A 24,986-nucleotide genomic window follows, 5' to 3' on the forward strand; every position below is an offset into this window, starting at 1 on the left:
CTATGTCTACACTCATGATTACGAATTGGAATAAAATAGATGAATCAAAGAATGAGGATGTTGACCCCACCTTGTATAGACAACTTATCGGTTCTCTCATGTATCTGGTCAACAATAGGCCATATATCTACTTCGCAGTCAACACTCTCAGTAAAGTTATGGTGGGGCTGAAGAGAGTGCATTGGACAGCATCAGGGCACATTCTAAGGTATTTGTGCGGCACAGTCGAGTATGGATTGAGGTATACGCAAGGTGATGGCATCAGGTTATGTGGATTCACAGATGCAGATTGGATAGGAAGTTCAGTGGATTAGAAGAGCACATCAGGGTGTTGCTTCAACATTGGATCAGAGGTGGTTTCTTGGTGCAGTAGGAAGTAGGAGTCTGTGGCACTAAGCTTTGCAGAGGCTGAGTACATGGCAGCTAGCATGGCCACATGCGAAGCTATATGGCTTTGGAAGCTGCTAGTAAGCTTGTTCAGTGAGAGGATGGAAGTGACCAATGTCTACTGTGATAATTAGGGTTGTATCAGACTCTCTGAAAATCCAGTGTTTCATGATAGGTCAAAACACAGAAATCCGATATCATTTCATCAAAGATTGTGTGCAATGTGGAGTAGTCCAGCTACAACATGTTCCCACAAAACAGCAAGTCGCAGATATACTCACGAAAGCTCTAAGGAGAGCTAAGTTCGTCTACTTCAAAGAACAGATGGGTATAGCCCTTTTTAGTAGCAGTTGGACCATATTATTCAGTAGGCGTATTCAGATTCTGAGGGACAATTGTAGAGTTAGTAGCAGTCAGTTACTAAGGGGCGTAGTGACAGTTGGACACAAACAATTACTCAGTTGACAGAGTAAATCTAGTTGCAATTAGAGACTCAGTGGACAATTACAAAGCCAGTTGTTGAGATTTGGTTCTCAGCTACAGTAGTTGCAGCAATAGCAACAACAACAACATGAGATCATTTGCAGCGCATGCAGTGTTGGTAGCAATGTAGGATGGCATAGTGCAGTGTCAGCAGCAGCGCAGATGCAAGATGGTTCGGCTACAGGGTTAGCAAATGAATCAGAGTATGCGCAAGAGCTTGGTGGACAGTGATAGATTGTTATAGATATCAGACATCAATAGCGTGAGGGAAGATGTTATGGGAGAAGACAGAACACCTTCCTCGCTAAGAGGGAGTGTTAGTTTTTGTAACATCAGGCAAGTGTTCTAGTTTCGGTTTGTATCTAAGAGACTAAGAAACACAAGATTTTCAAAACCCAGAAAAGGTTCGCGAGATAACATTATTAAAGGCCTTAATTAAATTAATTAAGCATCATATAAATTTTTTCTAAGTCTAACTTAGGAAAACTGGTTAGTAATTAATTAGGGAAAGGTGAAAATGCTCTAGAAACTCACACAAATTGAATTTGAGATGATCATAGTTGTTGATGGAGATCTAATCATGGTCGTTGGTTCACCAACGAGATATTATAAGAGTAGGTCGATGGGGATGGAGATATACACATCAAAGACACAAGGAGAGTGAGTTCCTTGGCAGATCGAGCTATCTAGTGGCAGAATTTGAGCAAGGAGAAGAGTTCGAGCCAAAAGGAAAGCAGGAGTGAGATAAAGGGAGCAGTAGCAAAGTATTTCAGCAGAGATTCCCAACAACAAAAGAGGGAGACCGAAATATTTCTGCAGGAAGGCCGAAAAGCCAATGCGAGTTGACAGAAGAGGGCTTGCAGTGTTGTCGGAGGTTAGATCGAGCTCCAGAAGGCCAAGTGAATTTCTTCCAGTGGCATAGGGAGGCAAGACGACTCATTTGGAGCCAACTAGCAGGTCGTATGATTTTCCCAGGCCAGGCAATGCAAATTCCTAGAGGCCGAGTTTCTCAATGGGGTTCAAGCAGGTCAAAGGGAGGCCAAGATAATTTGCAGAAGGGAGAAATTTTCTCCAAAATTATTTGATCAGATTATTTCGCTGAGGATTGCCAGTTTGGGCATCCAAATATTTTACTCAGATTTTGTTGCTACATATAATAAAATAAACCTCATCTGCTGCACCAATTTTCCTAGTTGTGTTTTTCCGGGAACTTTTATCCAAAAATATTGGTGTCATTTTATTGTGTGTGTGTGACATTTTCCGCAACATAGGTTTTATTGTGAAGAAATTGCAGTGTGATTTATTCGTTGTTTGTTGTAGCAAATACACTGCATAATTAATCAGTTAGAAGAATAAAATCCATATGTTGCATTTCAAGGAATTTTCACACCGACTTGTCCATCTAGAGGGCCAACTTGGTCTTGTGGTGAAAAAATTGACTCTTTTAACTCATATTTTTTTTTCTTACAAATAGTCCAAATGAGACTTTGACACATTACAATTTTTTTTTTGACTCAATAAGCTCTAGAAGCATGAAGAACATGTTTTGACTAGATAATAATAATAATAATAAATTTATTTTTCTTCTTTTTGCTTTTACATGAAATACATATTCATACAAGTACAATGATAATAATGAAGACTGAACCTAGTTACATTTTTCAACAAATAGTATGACAAAAGTAAGCCCCACCTCACCACCATTTATTCAAAAATCCAAAACATTTTTCCAAAATTCTATTTTATTAAAATTTAACAGTATAAAAATAAGAAAATATAAAAATACAAATATATTTCACTAGCTTGAGCTTAATTTCAAATCTTTCAGCTAGTTTCATCACTTCAGTTGCACTTCAATCTTATCTAATTGACCCAAGGAAGGTGTAACTTGTTTGTCTTGTGCAAGAGGACTGACCTTAAGCAATTCAAGGAGTTGTACAAGGGTTTTACAAGGTCTGTAAATTCAATTTACAGCCACAGATTTGCATGGAAAGTGAAATCCTCTCACATGGGTTTTGAGCCTAAAGGTACATATCTTCAAACCTTTCAATTTTATACACTTCTAGGTATTAATTGAACATTTTGAGGTGAATAATCATTTTCCAACTTGCTAGAAATTAGATTTCTGCATAAAATAAAATATAGGTTTTGACCACTCTTCATGAGTGATATTTTCAAATTTGAATTTCTTCCATGTACTCATAATTTTTAAGTGCTGGGCTGCTCATTTTGATCATATTTCAGTTCCCTAACACCTCCACCCAATAATCATACTTTATTTAAACATTTCTAGGGTTTTGGATGGCCCCAAAAAGGGATTTAGCTTGCTGGTTTCTGCATTTTTATGCAGTTTTGCAGGTCTGAAGCACCAGAACATATAACTAATTGTTTACTTTCAACCACATACCAAGGTCAACAGTGAGGTATTTTATCTCAAGCTTGGTAAGGGCTCTCAACACTCAATTATTGTGCCATTTCAAAGTTTCTTTCTCATAACTAGAATGTCTTTCACTTGCTGGTCTGCATTTCCTGTGATAGATTTTCAATTTCAGCTTGGCAAAAAATCTAAAATTAGTTCTTAGACTCCATCCACCAAGAGGTATTATAAGACACTGGTCTACTAACCTATGCTGGAGGATATTTTAGTATAGGGATGCCTCTCATGGTTTTGTAAGAGTTGGCCTAAAGAGTGGGGATTGGTGCCGAGGTGATAGTGGACACTTGTCTTGTTTGGTGCCACCTTAGCATTTTGTAAAGACCTTAATGAGACTGCCAGTTTGGGCCATCACAACCCCTAAGCACATAAAACATCTCCTAGTGTTCTGTGAATCATGGAAGCAATTAATCAAAGCTCTATTCTGTCTTCTCTCACTCTTCTGCATGTGAGCATAGACCAATAAAAACTGAACCAGCTATCCCTGCATACTTTGGTTCGATTACCAATCTAAGTTTTGAAGCTAGAGTTACAATAGAATACATTAGCTTTGCTATGTCTTCCAGTTGGAATGACCCACCTGATTGTAGAAGCTGATGATAGATTGTGTTCATATGCAATCAGTGCTATAGTCAAACCTGGATGTTCTGTCATATAGCAGCTGCTAAATCAAATCAATCTTGTTGACATTTTTATCATGAAATGAACTTGACAGGATTTTGTGAATACCAGGAAGGCTTGGTAAATCAAGAACCCCATTACAAGTAAGCCAGTTCTAACAAGAATGACATCTTGGATATGATCCACAGTAAAGAACCAGGATACTTATGCATGCTACATTATTATTGTTACTATTACTGAGATAGCACATTCTTACTGAGAGAATTCAACTCAAATGATAAGTCAGTTTCATAATTTTTTATTTTATTTTGCAAAACACCTCTTATATTTACAGAAATTAAATCAAGAGCACTTTATCTGTGCTTCCAAAGGAGCAAACAATGCTAAAATAAAGAATCTAAGACTAGAGCATCCTTGATCAACAAAGCACCCTTGGCTAATAATTGATCTATCTCATCACATCACATAGCATAACATGCAGACAAGAGCTAACGTCAATCTCAAAAACAAACATATACCAAAGCTTCCAGAGGGGAAACAATGCCGAAACTCTCAAGCACTAGCAAATCCCAATTGAGGAGTGAACTAGATAGCTGCAGTCACCAAAAATTCTGGTCATCAATAAACTGGCCCTAAAAGAGAACCAAGCAATAGTCCAAAATGAATGTGAGGATGCCAAGGCCGTTTTGTAGGGATTGGGGGTGGAGTTTTGGTAAGCTCTTACAGCAATATGACTCTCATCAGCTTTAGTCATTGTTGCTTCAATGACATTCATTAGCCTGGTTCTCAATGCGAGGTGGGTGTAGGTTGATCTGGAGGAGAGGTAGGTGTTCAGACTTCAGTGTGTTTGGTCCATTTAAATATTTTATAAGCTGTGGATTTTCGCTTGGCTGATTATCTACTGAGGAATCCCCTTTAAAGCCAGAATGACAGTTTCATAATTATATTAGCATCCACTGCACTGAAGTCCTAGTGTTAGTGTTATGTAGTTACAAGTTACAACTTACATGTCATATAATACGTTAGGGGTCATAAATATATATAAGTACGATCTTTTCGATATGTGTTGCTCATGAACAATTGTGCATGGATAGGAAACCATAAAACTAATCTTTTTGCCATATTATCAAACCAAGGTAGAAACTTTGTTAAAATCATACACATTTCCATACCAGAACTTAGCCCTGTCCTTTGCAGGAACATAAAACATGGTTTCAGCTAGCACACCACATTCTCCACCTGAATCAGTGTTTTTATAAAAGGAACCTGTATTAGGCCAATCGCGTTCATGGTTACCACTGCAAGCGAAACAAAACAATCATATGAACCATACTGACAAGATCATCACTGATGCTTTTCAAATATTATTATATATTGACAAATACTAATTTTCGAACCTTGCCACCATGTATGGAACACGAGAAGCAATTGGCTCTATTTGTGATGTAAATTGATCCCATTCAGAAAGGTAGCCGTTTGCATAAGATAAGTCTCCAATATGAAGCACTATATCGATATTATCCAAGTCTTCAACAAGCCGGTCAGTCGTATTAAGAGAACCTGGTTGGTAATTGCTATATTCATTAGACCCATCACGCTCTGCCTGAAAATAAGGAATTACAACACATTAAAGCTTGGTGTTTCAATGATCTTGTATTACCCTTTTCATGATGAATGAAAGGATAGACATTTAATTTATACTTGTGTATCACAAATTTGGATTTAAAAACAGAAGTAGATAGACATTTAATTTATACTTGTGTGTCAAGGATTTGGATTTAAAAACAGAAGTGATATCACTAACTAAAATAAAACTTTCCATCACGAATGACCTTATATGTAAGAAAATCTATGCTCATTGGAAAATATACATGCAAAACTGCTTGAGCACTATAGCAATATACCTTACCTTCCCCAGGTCACCAAAAATAATTACACGCTGTAAAGAATCTTGGCCGGGATATGGAGAAGCCTGAAAAACATAAACTGGACTCCACACATATGAGCCGTTTAATAGCCTATGGCCAACTTTGTAGCGGTATCTGTTGCAATGAGGTTACATGAAAACCAGCAATAAGTAAACAATCTGACACTGGATACAAGGTACGAAATAATTCCATTTGAAAATTTTGACGGTTCCCCTAATCTACTTGAGTCAAAACAAAATGGATAAATATAAGTGTGCTAGGAAATGCCTAGAAATAAAAATGACTTAATAGTGTTATAACATAGAGAACCCTTACTTGGTGTTTGGCCACAAATCTTTCAAAAAGCTTGTGTGTATGAAACCAGGATCACGCCAACCAACTGTACGTGCTGGTGAACCTGTGGAAGAAATCTAAAGCTCAGGTTCCTAATCTGCCGTCGTTTAGCTTAATTACCATATTTGCCGTGTCAAAAAAGGCAATTCCTATTTTTACCTCTATCAGTCTATAAATGCGCAGCTACATATGCCCTCGATAGTCCGATATAACACGCCGTTTTTTTTTTTTATCTAGTCATCACCCCGCGCGTGTTATATCGGGCTATCAAGAGCGCATGTAGCGGCGCATTTATGGACTAATAGAGGTGGAAATAGGAATTGTCATCAAAAACACAAAAAAATAAAAAAACAGATATAGAGAGTTAGTTATTTATGTAAGATGCACACATTTCAATCTAACTGACTCATTCTCATGTTAGGCTTATCGGACTCTGACTCAGTAATAAGAAAAAACCAGTGTAATATGAAGCTTTGCTGTCTTGTAGGTAAGAAAAAGGAGTTATCCTAACTGAGATAAAACAAATATTATTATACTTTAAAAAAGATTTAGGCTTTAAATAAGAAAAAATAATAATATTATTTTCAGACTTAAAAATATTAATTGTTTAATACTATAAAATTTGGGGATGGATTTAAAAAAAAAAAATGTTTAAATTGCTTTAAAATTTTATATATATAATTGGTTTTTTTAATAAATCATTTATATCTCACTAATTTTAATGCTTTTGCATACTAAAATGATTTTAACAACAGTGAAAAATTGAAAATTATAATTAGTTTTTTTTAAGAAAATTGCTAATATATTCCTAATAATTAGATTTTTTTTTGAAGAAAACTGTTAATATATTTGTATAGCTATTATTATTTTTATGAAAATAAACCAAAAAGAGAGGATATTATTGAGGAAAATGGTTAAATATTATGGAGAAGAAAATGTTGATGTGTTATTACTATTATTATTTTAGATATGATTGGAAAATTTGCCTCATAAATTTGCATTTTTAATTATCATACATAACGGCTTATTTTGGCAACTTGTTAATTTATCACGAACATCCCCATACATGCAACTTGCAACTTCTATTTTTTTTTGTCTACTCTCACTAAAATAAAAGAAAATTGAAAATCCCCAATCCTTTAAACATCTCATAAATTAATGTTTATGTTCGCAAATATATATTTCGACAAATCTAAACTAAAAAAATCCAACTTATTTGTCAGAGTTGAAAAAAAAAAACAACAACAAAACAAAACAAAACTATGAATATAACCCATCATTTAAAGGAATAAGAAAAATAAAAAAAAAATTAATTACCAAATATCCACATAAATTAACTATCTAATTAAAAAAAAAAAACTTTGATATGACCCATGCATGGATCTGCCATGGTCTATCATCTTGTCATTAATGGACGGTTCACATATCAAGAAGATTAGTGAAAAACTTTTACGATGCATATAAAAATTAAAATTTATAAAATTTAATTGCATTGATTTTGATATTATACGTATTATGAACTTTATAACCCAACTTTTTATATTATATTAAATGATTATTTTATAATCTCACTTTCTTATTAATTATAAGGGGTTTATCAACTTAAAATAGTGTGTTGAATAGATCCCATGAAATGTGAGTCACGTGCACATTCATTGTTTTTATGTCATTAAAATCTCTATGGCAGGTTGTATGGGGCAGAGATGCAGAGCACTTGGAGGGGCCACAGATTCATAACTTGATAACCTATATATTAATGTTTAATTAAAAAGAAATTTTACATCATTGTATATTTATAATAAGCATTTAATAACACATCAGATCATGCCGGGTCACACATTGAGAATCAGATCCAGAATCGTTTGATGCACCTTGACAAGTTAGATCTGTCAAACACCAAGAATGAGAATGATAGAGTCCTGACAAATAATAATAAAAATTGATTGTTTGTATTTTAAGTTTTTTATTTAAGAATTAGATTAATGTGAGTACCACCTGCATTTAATCATCTTGGTACAATTTATAAACATGTGGCAATTTAAAATAATTTATATTTTATAGTGATAATTCTAATTAAAACCTCATAAAAAATGTTTTTTTATTGTATTTATCCAATAGAAAATTAGAAATAATGAATTTCATAAAATACAAAATATATTTTTATTCAAAAAAAATAGAATTAATATGATAATTTTTAAAAACTTTACAAAACTTTATTGCAAAAAAAAAATATTGAAAGTCATAGCAATTTGACTAAAAACCAATTACAATATACCTTGCCTTCGGCACGTATAAAAACCATGTAGAAGTCATACAAGACCATTCTCTAACGTATTATTTTCTTATTATATAATTAAGTCATAAATTTACATAAATTCTAAAATAACTTAATAAACTTAATGTGACATGAACAAAGCATATTATTAAATGGAACTATGTTGTAAAAGTTTATTATATAATTAGTTATGTGAGTTATTTTTGTGAAAATCCCTTCATTGCAATTATTGAGAATTTATCACCTAACTGTTTTGCAGTTTATTTGCTATTTGATCCAGGTGGATGTTGGTGGCCACCCACCTATCCCATTTGGACCCCCACAGCTGCCTCTTTCAGCTTTTTCAGTTTCCTAAATTGTAGCATAGTTTACTATTTTTAGCAACTTTTCGGGTCCTGAACTTCCGGAGCCGTTTTGAGGCCCTAAACGACATTTTTTTGGGAAATCTAGAGATGTTGCCTCCCAAAGTGGTAGTGCTCGGATAGATCTTTCTAACTAGCTATTGTACGCGTCAAACGGAGATCGTATGCCAAAGTTACGACCCCGGGAAATTGATGTACCAATTTACCCAAACGGGGCCCACAATTTGGCGTTTCATCTTCTAGGGTTCGGTTTCGGGATGTGAAAGGTTTCGCCAAATTGTGGGCCCCGTTTGGGTAAATTGGTACATCAATTTCCCGGGGTCGTAACTTTGGCATACGATCTCCGTTTGACGCGTACAATAGCTCGTTAGAAAGATCTATCCGAGCACTACCACTCATGGATCCATGTTGCCCCAGATTTCCCAAAAAACGTCGTTTAGGGCCTCAAAACGGCTCCGGAAGTTCAGGACCCGAAAAGTTGCTAAAAATAGTAAACTGTGCTACAATTTAGGAAACTGAAAAAGCTGAAAGAGACAGTTGTGGGGGTCCAAATGGGATAGGTGGGTGGCCACCAACATCCACCTGGATCACTATTACCACAAATATCGATAAATTCACAATTGTGATCTTTACCAAAAATAAAATACACTACGGAAAATAAACGGGAAACTGAGAAAATAATGCACAAACAATAAAATAGACACCAAAATTTTTGGACTGAAAAGTCCCTAGAAAAACCCCGGGAAAATCGGTGCAACATATGAGGGTTTATTTTATTATTATGTAGCAGTAAAAATCTAAGTACAATAATATGGATGCCCAACTGGCAATCCTCCAGCAAAATTTCTGGGAGAGAATTTTCTCCCTCTGCAAATCAATTGGCCTCCCTTTGGCTTGCTAGCATTTCTAGTCTGCGCAAGTCAAGACGACCCTTGAAATTACCTCCAACTAGGCCGTATAGCCTCCCTCTGCCTTTGGAAATGAATAGCTCTGCCTTCCAAGTGGTCTCTCAACCTTCAACCACTAAATCGTTCTCTTCCTGGCACACACACTAGGATTTCTCACTCACTCGCACTACCTGGATGACTTTTCTACAAAATAATTCAGCCTCCCTTCTACTGGCTCTCCATTGGAAAAATCCTCTGGAACTCTCTACTGCTGCTCCCTCAATCATTGATGCTCTCCTTCTGGCTCGAACTCTTCTTCCTTGTTGAATCTCTACATTTGGATTGCTCGATCTACCAAGGAACTCGCTCCCCTCTTGTGTCAATGGTTTCACTACTAGTTTGTCAGCGAGTGTTAATGAGGGTACTCAGGGTTAATTAGTATTCGAGGCATGTCCGAGAGTTCTAAGGCAGTATTGGCTCCTAAGACAGTTTTGCACTTAGAGGCAGATTTGAGGTCAGAGCTTTGGTCAAACGTTTGCGCAATTGGTTACTATCCTAAGGAAGATTGCCCACAGATTATAGCCCACTGCAGACATCAACAACAAAGGTGCAGACCAGGAAAGGAAGAGAGTTGCAACGTGCTTTTGGGATGCACGCTAAGTGTTTGAAAAATACCATGAATCAATTGTATAACAACTGAAGTAATAGTCCATGTTTGTGTAGTATTTTTACAGGACCTCTGATGGACTTAGACATGGACGTCAACCAATTCCTTGAAATCCTGTCAGAGCCCCCAGCTTTGCCTGAACCCGCAGTAATAGTGGCTGAGGGTCAAGGGGTACAACTTGAAACTGGGGTCCATGAAAAAGCCATGGAGTCGAATTTCTCATTCTAGACAGCCCAGGTAAAACAAATGCTGTAGAAAATGGAATTTCTGGAAACTGAAAACAACAAGCTCCGTTCATAAATACACACCCTCTCTACTAGAGTTTCGAAGGTGGAAGGGGATAATTTATCCCTTAAGAAGATATTACATGAAAGCAAAGAGCAGGAAAATATCCATCCTCCAAATGATACGTTGCATGCAAAAATTCTCGACCTTAAAAGCAAGCAGGAAGAAATCTGATCCCAACAGGCCACCTTCAAACAAGAAACTGAGACACACATCAATTCTTGGGCATAGGTGGTTCGGGAAAAGGATAAAACTCCTACCCCTCTTGTAACAATTGAGGAGGTGGTGCAAGCAAAACTTGTGGAAGAATGCACCAGACGAGTGAGAGAATTGAATCTCAAGGTGAGAGGTCTCCCCTTACCTCACTCCTCTCTAGATCCTATGGAAGTGGGGGCTAGGTTCCTTTAGGATACCCTTAGCCTCCCTGATATAGCTCTAGACAGAGCTTGGCTGGGCTACGACTCCACTCTCTTCCTTAGGTTTCGGACTGCATCCGATCGACTCTATGCCCTCAGGGCTAAGTAGAAGTTGTTTTCTCTCCCCAACAAGATTTTCTTGGATGAGGACCTCACTCGAGCATAGGTTGTGGAACTCAAACAATCTAGAGAACAGGTTATGGCAGCACGGTAGGCAGGTAAATGGGCAGTCATCAGGAATCTTCGGGCAGTCATTCGGGACTCCTTCCCACTTGGGTGGGAACCCTAAACTGGAGGTGCCAAATGACGGGCCCACTTGGGGAGAAGACATGGTATATACATCTCTATCCGTTGTTGGAATGGCAACAGATCTTTCTGGTCATTGCTGGGACTTTGGTATGACGCTCTCAAATCAACGAACATCCTCTTTGTCACCGAGACTCATGCAAGCCCTATTCGACCTCTCCCAGATATTGCAGGTTACCATTGGTTCTCAGTTTGTAGGCAGGAGACGAGGAACTTGGGAGGGGTCAGAGGATAAGGTGGAGCTGCTTTTTTGGCTAGTGACTCACTCTGGAACAAGGTGTCTTCAGTAGCCAAAGATGAGTTTGCCAAGTTTATGTGGATTCAGATTAGCATCAGAGTCTCTCTTCCGAGGGACATCTACATTGCAGTCTGTTACTTTCCCCCAGCCTCTTCACCATTTGCCATCCATAATGGCTAAAATGGGGAACCCTTTATAGACTTGTACACTGACATCACTCAGTACTCTGTTGTTGGGGAAGTCATCCTCCTAAGTGACTTCAATGCTCATACTAGAGATCTCCAGATCCCTCTCCACAATCGATCAAAGGATGTGTTTTGTACCCAAGGGATAGATCCAAATTCAGTAGGGCTTCACTGGATGTTAGATGATGCTTTGGGGCCCACTACAGTTTATGGTAAGCATCTATTGCAATTGGGGGAATTACAGGACTTGTTAATTTTAAATGGTCTCCCTTGTTTCCCTGACTCCCACTTTTTCACATGTCGGCCATATGGCGGGGGTGCGAGTGTAGTTGATTATGTCCTCGCTAGCCAGAAATTGCTCCCTTTTATTCTCCATCTCTTGGTCTCCCCCATCCCCCTTGCTAATCACGCAATTCTTTCCTTCTCTCTCCGGTTTGACCTTCCCCTTCCAACCCATCCTTCTCCTCGGGGCCCACCCCGAACCACCTTTCGATTTGATGAAGGCAACCCTCACATCTTCTCCTCTACCCTACACAAGATGCTCCCATCAGAGACCCAATTCTCCTTGCTTGATTCTGCTTCCACTAAATACACCCGTCTTTCATCTGCCATTTGGGAAGCAACACTCAAATCCTTCCCCCACTCCACTCGTTCCACTTCCATCTTCCAAAAAGTTGGATCTTGCCCCATGAACAAATGGTACGATGACGAATGCAAGACTCTTCATTGAGAACTTCGATATGCTTTCACCCACTCTCAACCCTTCTACCCTGACCTCAAAGCTTCTTATCATCGTCTCCTTCGTCGCAAGAAACGAATCTTTCTCTCATAGAAAACGGGAACTTTTTGCTATCCTTGCCCACTCCCCTAAACAATTCTGGCATACCATCCTTCCCTGACGCTCCCCTCTTCCATCTGACCTCGACCCTACATCCATGTTCTCTCACACTTCCAACCTTTATGATATTCCGGGGCAAGGCCAAATTCATGTTACCTCCCCACCCCCTTCCTGTTACTTGTTCTCAGACAAAGATATTAGAGAGGCCATTTGGGTGATGAATAATAGCAAATCAGCCGATGAGGAAGGCTACCAAGCAGAGTTATTTAAATACGGTTTTTGTGCCTTGGTTAGTTACTTGCCTGATCTCTTCAGCCATGTAGTCCACGAAGGTTTTCCAGCGGCATGGTCACACCACATCATCCATCTGATCCACAAATCAGGCTCCAATTCAAATCCCAATAACTACAGAATGATCATGGTGGGCCACATGTTCTCGAAGTTGTATGATACTGTTCTACATAGGAAGCTCTCCAGTGAGCTTGAGTAGAGACAACTCAGAGTTAGGGGACAGGTAGGTTTTTGACCAGCTCATCGAACCATTGACCACATCTTCACCCTTCACGCCGTGATTGAGGAGGCACGACACCGCTCTTCGAAATTCTATTGTTGTTTCGTATATTTTCGGAAAGATTTTGACTTCGTTCCGAGGGAAGCCTTACTCCAGAGACTCAGAGATATTGGCATCTCGGTGACCCTATTGACAACTATTACGCGCCTATATGAGTTTGTCCTTGGTCGTCTTCGCATGGCTCATGGGATGTCTGATTTCATCCGAAGTACTATTGGGGTTAAGCAGGGTTGTCCATTGTCCCCTACCTTGTTTGGGATCTATATTGATGAGTTGGAGACTTTTCTACACGAGCATATCCATGACACTGATGGCTACCTTCTTCACCAGGTTTTGATATCTATTCTACTCTTTGCTGACGACGTAGTCCTCCTCTACTCATCTCTAGAAGGATTACAGAGGCAGCTGGATGCCTTAGCTTTGTTTTGCGATCTTTGACAGTTGATGGTCAACATAAGTAAAACCAAGATTATGATCTTCAATGGGGTGAAGAAAACTTCAGACCTTCACTTCCTATTCAGAGGGGAGGAGGTTGAGATCACTAGCATGTATACGTACTTGGGGGTGCAATTCTCAGGTCCTCGCTTTAGTTTGCGACCAACGCTTCAGCCTTAGATCAACAAAGGATATGGATTCTTAGCCCTTCTAGAGAGACAATGCTTTCGACATCACTTCCAGGACATCTCATCCAAGATGAGCCTCATGGACACCTTGATCAGTCCCATTGACCACTGGAGTGACACCCGATGATTATATGAAGACTCCATGCCCAAGGATGATCCAGAGGACACTTGTATCATTAGATATCATCAATCAACAGAGTTTTTAAACTCTACTTCTATCTTCTCATCATCTTTTTTGTACCCAAATTCCACACCCTGCGGAGAATTGTAATAAGTGATACTAGTAATGATGAATTTTTGAGTCTGTAACAGACCTAGGATGTTGGGACTGATCAACAAACGAGTACACCCTGGAATGTTTTTTTTATCTGGTTAATTATCCCTTCTTTTTCAGAGGCGGATAATTTTATGGGTTTTTTCACTCACGTTTTACCCCAAAGTCAGGGTGACGGTTTGAAGGTAGAGCCCCCAACACATCTTAGTGTTTAGAGTCAATGTAAATTACCATACTAGATAACACAAAAAAAATCGTGGAATTTTGTTAGGTCTAGGTAGTCAATTTTTAATTTTTTAGATTTCCGCACCGAGGAAATTACAATAAAAATTGTATTTGTAATATAATAAGTGATGTCTAGAGAAGTTGTATGGGGTATGAGTAATGAAATTTGCACCTTTCACCCTCAACTTTCTACTATGACACACTTTGATGGGTTAAAAATGTGTTTTGAACCCTCAAAACTCAATTTTCCTAAGTTTAATCGAAATTCCGGCAATTAATTAAGCCAAAAATTAAATAAATGGAGAAAAATAAATATCCACACATGCTAAATGTTGTGGAAATGAGGTGGAAAATTATGGGGGAGTTAAAGTGAAGTCCCAAGGTGACGTGGACTCCTAAAATCAAGGAAATGACATGTGCTCAAATAAAATCGAATTTCTAGCATTAAAGGAGAAAGCTGCTTACTTGGAAATTCGAATTTGTGAAGTTAACGCACATTTGGGAGGATTTGGGAGAATATTTGGTGGAGATTCTTTTGGGAAATTGTCCCCACATGGGTTACCACCCATATACACTTGTGATTCCATCATAAAATTCAAATTTGACACATAGGGGAAGAAGAAAATGATGTCCACTTGCCAGAATTCGATTTTTACACTTGGCATTTGGAGCTTCATTCAACAAATTTGAATTTCTCTTTGGGATTGGCTCCAATGCTATTTTTCATTGTCATTCTTCATTGGGGTTTGCTCCTTACTCTCTATATAATATAGCCATGGGCTCTCATATTGTATCATGTAATAAGCTATTGGGTTTGAGGAAACTCTGTCATTTTGTACTTGCATGCTTTTTAATATAATCAAGACTTTGGGGCTATCTGGCTGGTGTTCTCTTGGCATTATGAGCTGATGTTCTTTCATACTATTGCTATTGTGTTTAATTTCTTTCGCATGTTGAATTAATATTAGTTTATACTTGCCATCTTGCTTGGATTGATGTGTGCAAGCTATCTTGCACGTATCATTGATTTAGAGTAGTATTTATGGATAAGCTTGCCAATTCATTTTAGGAGGAATGCTTGGTTTATCTTATTCATTACATTGTTCTAACCTTATGCAAACTAATACATGTTCAAGTGTGTAGGAAAGATATTTTGTATTGTATGCAGGAATCCATCTGGAAGTGGGAGAAATCTCAATTAGATCAACTCACTCCTAGAATCACAACCATCCAAGACTCAGCCATTTTTTCGCTTCAAGTTTTCAATCCAATGAAGAGCAAAAGGGAGCTTTCTTAATCTATAGCTACTTGATCACCCATTTAAAATTCAAAATACTTCTTTGATTCTATTTCTTTCACAGTTATATCTCCTATTTAAGAGTCATTTCTAAAGCTAGGGAAGTATGGGGGTTCACTCCCATTACTTGAGCTAATACTTTGTAAATTAAATTCTAAGTTTAGTTTTGGTTTCCTTTTCCTAATTTTACACTGACAATTGGCATTTTTTGTGTTTTGCAGCTCATAGGCTTGAGCATTGGGCAGCAAAGAGCTTGAGGAGAAGCTTTGGAAAACTACTCACTTGTGTGTATGCAGGACCCCCTCACGTTGTCCAAAGACTGATTTCTAGGGAGGCCATAAGCACTTGGAAGAGAGTTGCAAACTCATCTAGGCCGTGGGCCTTTTAAACCTTGTGAATCTCTTTTGGAGATATTTTTCCATCTTCAAATTTGATTGTTGTTATATTTTTGGAGAGAGAATCTAGCTTTGTTACAGTCCCATCTTTGTAAAGATCTCTCTCGTATTGTGGGCTGCCCTCTTAGAGGCATTTTTAATTTCTTTAAGCGCTAATAAAAGATAAAAGATTTTGTTGGAGGGAGCTTGGCATTTTTCCCATGGCATCCCTCTTTCTCATTTAGAGGAGGGATTTTTGTGGGTGGCCTAATCTTGCTTTTAGTTTTTTCTTAGCTTTCTAGATTTTAAATTCCATATTGTGCATGCTTAAAATCAATACATTTCACTCCACATAGAAATTTTTATTGATCTTGTATTTAAATTCCCTCATGCATACGCTTTCAAGTTTTGCAAACTATTTCTCTTTGAAACATTTGCATGAAGCATTAGTTTAATTTGAGGAATTAACACAATTTGCACTTCATCTAGGCATTTTAGTATAGGAAGGCCCCAAGCCTCACTAAAACTTACCTCCAACTTAAGTTGGTTGAATAGACTTTTTGGGACCCTCTACCTCTATTGACTCCTCATTGTGATATCCAAATATTTTGGACAAGGATGAGGTCTGAGGACTAAAGTTCAATTGTAACTTTGCCTTAGTACTAATTAATAAAATAAACTAAGAAATCATTCCATCATATTTGCTTTGTTTGCAAAGTTCTTAAATTTCTTGCTATCTTGATGGTTTAAAGTCTCACATGCAAATCTTATTTCAAGAGGCACTTTGGATGCAAGCATTGTAATTCCATTTAATTTTGCAACAAGTTTAATTTTTCTTGTACTTGAATATTGACTCATCTTGTGGTTTAATTATTGTCATAAATGGTTGATTTCACTTTCAAGTACTATTATTTTGGGTTGCAAACTTAATTGCATGTTGTCATCTTGGTCTAACGTTTGAATTATTTTTGTATCTTTTTGAGCAAGATAGTTTCCATGCTTTGATTTGTAGACTTATTCATCTTGAAAGAATTTATAATATCATGTGCTAACAATTTATTGTTTCACTTTTCAGGATTATTTTGGCTTTCCATTTGGAAGCACTTCACTTCATTCTAAGCAAATACACTTTCATTTCTTAAAGAGCAATACTTTGAAGGCACTGGTTGTTTATGTATTTCAGGCTTATCTTGTGTATTGACGGTTACTGCTCATATTAGTTTTTGCTTATAATTATTAAAGAAATAATCTATTTAACTCCAACAATTCTCCTAGAAACTCACATCTCTTTAACTTAAATTTTCATTAGGGACCACTCCCCTCAGCTAACCTAGGAGATAGCTCAAACAGAGAGAGCCGAGATTAGTTTGACAACCCCTTCTCTGAGTTCCCTGCCACCAACCACACCTTGTGGGGTTGAAGGCTTTTCTCATTGACTTGTAGGTAGGTGTAGGCGGCAAGGTCAACAAGTCCCACTGTTCTATATGGCTCAGAGATTTGGGGACCGTCTTTACTTGAGTCAAATTGGGCTTCAGTTGAGAGAGTCCAGATTCTTCTTTTCTGCTGCATCACCAGATGCAAATAGACAATACCTCAACACATCATCCTTGCAGAGTTTGGAGCTCAGTCCTTTCGGCTTGACATAGTCTTCAGTTTGATCTCATTCTTGCATCGTGTCCGGGGCTTTGCAAACTCGATAAAGAGTAGGGACCAATATCCTTACTTAGCATATTTCTTTTATGAGACTATTACCTGTTCTACTCCCTCGGGTCGGGCTAGATATTGGTTTATAGGAGTTTCAGATCTCTTAGAGTCAGTGGGCATTCAGTTGGATCGTCTCCCTCCTTTCCGATATTCCTTGGATGCTCTTGGTCACCTTCTACCTACTAGACAGGAGTTGAACAAGATCATCAAGGAGGACATCTATAGGCAGTTCGTCTAGGTCACTTGGGTCAATCCTTCGGGAGGGTTGTGCCCAAAGATGGCCTTCTACGCTGAGCACTTCTTGGAGTTGAGAGACGGGCTCATTGTTCGACCCCAGTATACATTTCACCACTGGATGCATGCTCTTCACATTCCTCTAGGCCAATTCAAAGTAGGTTCTCATAGACTTTGGGTAGAGACGGACCACCAGATTGATAGACCAGACAAAATCTACCAGGTATGTCATTTACAAGAAGTAGAGATCGAGGTGCACTTCATTTTTGGATGCCCTATCTACTACGAGATCAGAGGAAGGTTCCATTGCTTGTTCAAAGACTCTCAGACCCTCGCAGACTTTTTCAGGTATCTCGATCAGAGATGTTTGGCCCTATATATGCAAGAGGCTCTCAGGTTTCGAGCGCATATTCTTTAGCCTCCCATCAGACCAGACCCCACACAGAGGATCACGACATTTTTCAAGGTACTACCTTCAGACAGGGGCACCAAGAGACCGATTGATACCGTTTCATATCCAGACTCTAGATCAGTGAGGATTCGTGGGACTTCACCCCACGACACGACATTTCAGCAGCAAATCCATCTCAAATCTGTCCGTGGGAGACGGACTAGGTCCTCCAAACCTCAGTAGTGCGTGAAGTCCCCCAGACAACAATTTAGTGGACAGTCTACACTTCCCACCGACCCTTCATTGGGCCAACAAATTTTGTGGAGTTTTTTCAGTGTTCTTCAATCAACCTCAGATGTTAGGAGAGATGGGTCTGATCCTCATACTCATTAGCTCCTGGATATTCTCTGTCAGGGAATTCCATACATTGTATCTTTTATGTTCCTGCATTGTGCCTTTTATATTCATGCATTATATTTTTCATAGGAGATCGTTTGTTTCTCCCGCATTGTATGGACATCATTGTACTCAACAGTCCCTTTGACCTACTTTGTGGTCATTAGTTGGACACAAATATAATTATCTTATCTTATATTATCTCAATCCCATCGACTTTCTCTTATAATATCTTGTTGGAGCTTCAACGAACATGATTAAATCCTCATCAACGGCTAAGATCATCTTAGACTCTATCCATGTGAGTCTTTAGATCATTCTCGATCTTCCTTAATTAATTCCCATTAATTAACCAGTTTTCCTAAGTTAGACTTGGGAAAAATTTAAATGATGGCTAGTTAATTTAATTAAGGTGTTGCAAGCTTATCTCGCAAAACTTTTTCTAAGTTTTAGAGATCTCGTGTTCCTTAGTCACTTAGACACAAGTCGAGACTAGAACACATGTCCGATGTTACTAAAATATAACACTCCCTCTTAGCGAGGAAGGTGTTCTCTCATAGACAACTCCCCTTTGTAGTTGGACCACGCTGCTAGTGTCTGACATCTGTAACAACCTGTCACTATCCACCAAGTCACTGTACATACTTTGATTCATCTACCAACCCTGTAGCTGAACCACTCCGCATCTGCACTACTATTAACACTACACTGTGCCACTCTGCATTGTTGCCAACACTGCCTATGCTACATCTGATCTCATGTTGCTGCTGCAAGTACTACAATTGAGAACTGATCTATTGTCCCTAAAATTGGAATGGGTTCTCCACTATACCAATTTGATCTCTAAAAGAGACGAACTTCTAGAGCTTTCGCGAGCATATCAGGAACCTATGCTTTGTGGGAACATGTAGTAGTTGGACTGCTCCATGCTGCACACAATCTCTGATGAAATGGTATCGTATCTCTATATGTTTCGACCTATCATGGAACACTGGATTTTTAGAGATTGATGCAACTCTAATTATCACACTAGATATTGGTCGCCTCCATCTTCTGACTGAACAAGCTCACTAGCAGCTTCTGAAGCCATATAGCCTCGCATGTGGCCATGCTAGTTTCCATGTATTCTACTTTTGCAGAGCTCAGTGCCACAGATCTCTGCTTCTTGTTGCACCAAGATACAACGCCTGATCCAACGTTGAAACAACACCCTGATGTACTCTTCCGATCCACTGAACTGCCTGCCCAATCTACATCTATGAAACCACATAACCTGACACCATCACCTTGTGAAAATTCCTTGATTACAATTATCGAAATTTTATCTCCTAATTGTTTTGCAGTTTATTTGTTATTACGACAAATATTGATAACTCACAATTACAATCTTCACCAAAAATAAAATACATTGCGGACAATAAACTGGAACTAAGAAAAATAGGCATACATACAATAAAATAGACATCAATATTTTTGGACTAAAAAGTCCTCAAGGATACCCCGATGGGAAAATTAGTGCAGCAGATGAGGGTTTATTTTATTATTATGCAACTGTAAAAATATTAGTACAATATCTAGATGCCCAACTAGCTATCCTCCGCAAAATAATTTGGCAAAAATAATATGGAGAAAATTCTCCCTCTGCAGACAAACTCAACTTCCCTCTGGCCTACTCGTTCTCTCTCCCCAACAACACGACCTTCCTCGAACTTGCACAATTGGCTTGGAAAATTTGTGCTACGTGCAATTCGACTCCAACTGAGCCATCCAACCTCCCTATGCCTATGGAAATGACTTGCTCTGCTTTTTGGGTGATCTCCTGGCCTCTAGTTGGCAGAAATGACTCCCTTTTAGACACTTGAACTGGGGTTTCTGGCTGCTCAAACTGGCTATTCAGCCTCTTTGCAGAGTAAACAAGACCTCCCTATTCCTGCCTCTCTGACACTGGAAAACTGCTGGGAAACTCCTCCGGAATTTTCTCTACTACTCCCTCAATCACTAATGCTCTCCTTCTCTAGCGCGAACTCACTTCTTTGCTGAATCTCTGCAACTGGATAACTCGATCTTCCAAGGAACTCGCTCCCCTCTTGTGTTTATCTCCATCCTATCGATTTTCTCATATAATCTCTCGTTGGAGCTGTTAGCGCTTGAAATTTCACCTCAGGCTGAGAAAGGTAAACTCCAAGGCAACATCAAACCACTTAGCCTCGTAGCTAGCCCTACGGGGCAGGAGAGGGATCTCCCCGGTCTATCTCGGTAGAGATCTTCAACGGGCGAGATAACCAATAAAGAACACTGATTTTAGGCTAGTAAACTGATAAAAGGCTTGATTTGAGATTTTTAGGATTTTGGTGGAAAATCGGGAAAAGACAATTTTGGGTGTGGGGATTGGACACAATTTTTGCAGGGGGTTCTTTGGGGCAAGGTAGGAGACTGTATTGATGCCTTTGAATTAAGTGAATGGATAGGAATGACCGGTGAGGAGCTAAAGAGAGCAAGAAACCTTCAAGAGTTCTCTTTAGACAGATGAAAACATAAATATTAAGCAAACTTAAAAGCAGAGCATGACAATCATGAATTCTACTTTAACACTTCATTTGCCTAATTTGCAGAAGGAAAAGTAAGAAGATGATTCACATAACAAACTTACAAGTACAAAGAGAAACACACCATCAATACATGTAACCACAGGAATCCCAAAAAGGACTGCAAAACCCTGGTCTTTCTTCCTTTGCCAAAATTGCAGAGATAAAATGAGTAATACAATAGAGCTTTCTCCCTCAAGAGTCCAACCATGAAAATGACCAAGAAAGTACATAATATAGGCAATCTAACATCTTTCCTTGCCTCTAGGGGTCGAGCTCACTATCCTAGGAGCTGTTTCAACCAATTCTAAACTGAGCACTGAAAACTAGGCAGTCAAAACAACTTGCCTCTATAAGCTAGGAAACCAATTCATTCATTAAATTTTTGCCTATCTCATGAATGAATCTTCTAGAAGAGATAAATAAGTGTCAAAATATCATAAAATTACATCATTTACAACAAGGAAGATCAAAATCTACTCCAAAAAGTCAAATCCAGTCAAAACTGCGTTTTGCTGAGCTGTAGGTGAATTTATGTGAAAACTGCCCAACACGTCGCGCCCTGATCCTGAACGCGTCGCGCGCCTTTGGAGCTGCTTTTGAGGCAAATGATGACCAAATGGAGGGAGAGAGGGGCTTTATAAGCTTGATTTAAATTAATTTCCCCTCAAACCCTCTTTCTAATGTTTATAACATGACACTTTTTCAAAATTTAAATGCTGCTGACTTTATGGTTTCCTTCTGTCCTGAAATTGGTTGAACTGATGCTTTTTCTTGAAAATTTTTGCAGGGATAGCTTCTGAGGAATCTTGGCAAAGGGGACCAGGGCTGCATGCTGACCTTCGAAGAATTTTGAATTTTTACAACTTTTTACAATAATGAGAAAATGACCTTGTCTTTAAAAACAGGGTTTTTAAATCCAAGGTAAAAATTAGCTGTACAAGATGAAATCTTTTGAAGAAATACTTTGATAGTCATCCCTCTGGCCTGCTGGGCATTTATTGACTTTTGAAGACATGACCTCAAAGACAAATTGGACCTAAACCCTAGACCTAGGACTTTTGACCTCAAGATAAGACAAGTAACCTTGAAAGAGTTTATTGACTGAAACAACTTGATCCAGCAGTGCCAAGAGGGGAATAAAGACACCAGCTCCTCCATCAGGGTTATGGCATGCCTAATGGAATGCAATGAGATGACACTGATGAGACACCTACTTATGCAAATGCAAAGAGCTTTGATCGCTGATGGAGGGCTACTAGACCGACTCTAACAAGAGCTTCGATCACCATGATTAAAACTTTATCAACAAATAAGATCATCTCAAACTCGATCCATGTGCCTTTTTAGAGCATTCTCGATCTTCCTTCATTAATTCTGATTAATTAACCAGTTTTCTTAAGTTATACTTCGGAAAATTTTAAATGATGGCTAATTCATTTAATTAAGGTGTTTCACAAGCTTATCTCGCGAAACATTTGTGGGGTTTTGGAGGTCTCTCGTTCCTTAGTCTCTTAGACATGAATCAAGACTAGAACACCTATCCGATGCTACAAATCTAATACTCCCTCTTAGCAAGGAAGGTGTTCTCTCATAACATCTCCCCTTTGTACCACACTGTTGGTGTCTGACATTTGTAAAAACCTGTCACTGTCCACCAAGGAACTGCACATACTCTGATTCATTTGCTAACCCTGTAGCTGAACCACTCTGCATTTGCGTTGCTGTTGACACTGCACTGTTTCCAACACTACCTGCACTGCATCTGATCTCATGTTGTTGTTGTTGCTGCAACTGAGAACTGATCTACTATCCCTGCAACTAACTTCTACAACTGTCTCTTGAGTCTTTGACTGCAATAGCTCTACTCTGTCTACTGAGTAACTGTCTGCACTCAACTGTCTTTGTGACTCTCTAGTACCTAACTGCAACTAGTTCTACATCTCTCTCTCAAGATCTAACCGCACTTGCTGACACCTCGATCCTTCTGCCACTGAATATTATGGACCCTCGTAGCTAAGGTAATGATCCACAAGGAAACACTTATCTGATGCTATCCTCCTTGGACCCTTCCCAAACCTGCAACTCTGAAACACTACAGTCCTCCTACATCTGTAGGTATAGCTGCTACCAATGCAAACTCCTCCAACCTGGAGGTCAACTCATCTATATCTCCCAAAGCTGCAATCTACTGCTCCCCCTTTTTGTCCTTCTTTTTCTTAGGATACTGAGTGTTGTAGTAACCAAACTCACCACATCTAAAGCATTTGATCTTCAACAAGTCCTTCTTCTTCTTCTCGCCTTCCTTTGAGCTTATCCCTGACTAGGATCTTTCTTCGCCTTTCCCTTACTAGCAAGGGTTACATTCTCCTCCTCCTCAACTTTTAGTCCTTTGCTACTGCTGCTAGTAGTGCCTTTGACAAGACAGACCCTTAGGTCCTCTTGCGTGAAATCACTCAAAAGATGTTCCCAATTAAGTATTTTGTCACGTCTAGTAATTCCATGGACAAACGTTTCCCATTCTTTGGTAAGCCCATTCAGAGCAATTCACACAAGCCCATTGTCCTCTGGCTTCTCTCCTATAGCTGCTAGCTCATCTCAAACATTCTAAATTCTGGTGAGATAAGGAGTCATGCCTTCACCCTTCTGCATCTTTGTGGTCCTCAACTTCTCCTTGAGAATCATCTTATGATTCTCTGATGGATCCTAGTATAACTTCACAATGGCATCCCATATTTCCTTTGATGTTGTGTTCTCTGCAATATGTGGAACAATATGATATTGAACTCCATCCAAGACCATCCTCTTCCCTTTGGCCATATTCTTCTCATATTCATAAAAGTGGATAGGGTCTATCGGTACAACTACAACTGTTGTCACGAAATCCTTCAGGCCATGCTCATCCAAAAGGAATTGCATCCTAGCCTTCCAGACACCAAATTTTAAGGCTCCATGAAGTCTATCCTGATCTCTGAGACCTGTTGCAACCATCCCTACGAGAACTCAAATAACTGGAGACTGAAGTCGGAAATCTCTTTCTCTTCTCTGTTGTTGGAAAATGTAACCAGTTTCGGTCTTTATAATTGTTATTGTACTCATGTCAATATGTATATCTTATGTAACAAACAAAAGAAGAAAGAAAAAATATTATTTTAGAGCATGGGTTTCATGCTTCTTATTGATGGTCTTCTAGGTAAAAGCATGTTCTTCATGCTTCTAGGGTTTGTTAGGTCATAGGATTTATTGTCATGAATTTAGAGAGTCAACATCATGATTATAAGACCCATCTAGGCAAGATGTACCTTGTAAAAGAATTTATTTTGAGTCAAAGAAGTCAAAATAAACCTCCTAGCACAAGTCAGCCTAGAGAGGGGTATTTGACCCACTTAGAAGAATATAAATAGAAGTTGTTCAACCTCATTTTCTCACCAATTCAATCTGCAATCAAGGAGCTTGATCTGAAGTGCAAAGATCAAGAAGAAGGTCAAGAAAAGCAAGGAAGAAGGAAGTAGAAGTTGGGAGAAAAATCGAAGTTTTGCCTTAGTTTTATCTTACATGTGCAAAGTAGTTGTGTTGTTGCAGGGGGCCAAAGTTTAGAAAAACTGCAGGTTTGAAATCTTATTGTTGGGGGCTGAAATTTTGAGTTTGGTGCAGTTTTGGAAGGATT

The 24,986-nt window shown here is 38.7% G+C and overlaps 1 protein-coding gene across 3 annotated transcripts in view; it reads right to left on the reverse strand.

The window, feature by feature from the left end:
- LOC149266617 (nucleotide pyrophosphatase/phosphodiesterase-like) overlaps positions 1-24,986 on the reverse strand; it is a 409,817-nt gene that overhangs the window by 54,003 nt on the left and 330,828 nt on the right. For all 3 annotated transcript variants that reach the window (XM_089430764.1, XM_089430774.1, XM_089430769.1), the window contains exons 8-11: positions 6,169-6,250; positions 5,835-5,967; positions 5,323-5,528; positions 5,098-5,223 (exon numbers count right to left, since the gene is read on the reverse strand). In XM_089430764.1, coding sequence (XP_089286890.1) covers positions 5,098-5,223; positions 5,323-5,528; positions 5,835-5,967; positions 6,169-6,250 — 547 coding nt within the window. The remainder of the gene's footprint in view (positions 1-5,097; positions 5,224-5,322; positions 5,529-5,834; positions 5,968-6,168; positions 6,251-24,986) is intronic.

This window comes from Pinus tabuliformis, chromosome 6 (assembly GCF_031772625.1).
Source record: "Pinus tabuliformis cultivar Carrire ecotype Pingquan chromosome 6, CPIR1, whole genome shotgun sequence".
NCBI lineage: Eukaryota > Viridiplantae > Streptophyta > Pinopsida > Pinales > Pinaceae > Pinus > Pinus tabuliformis.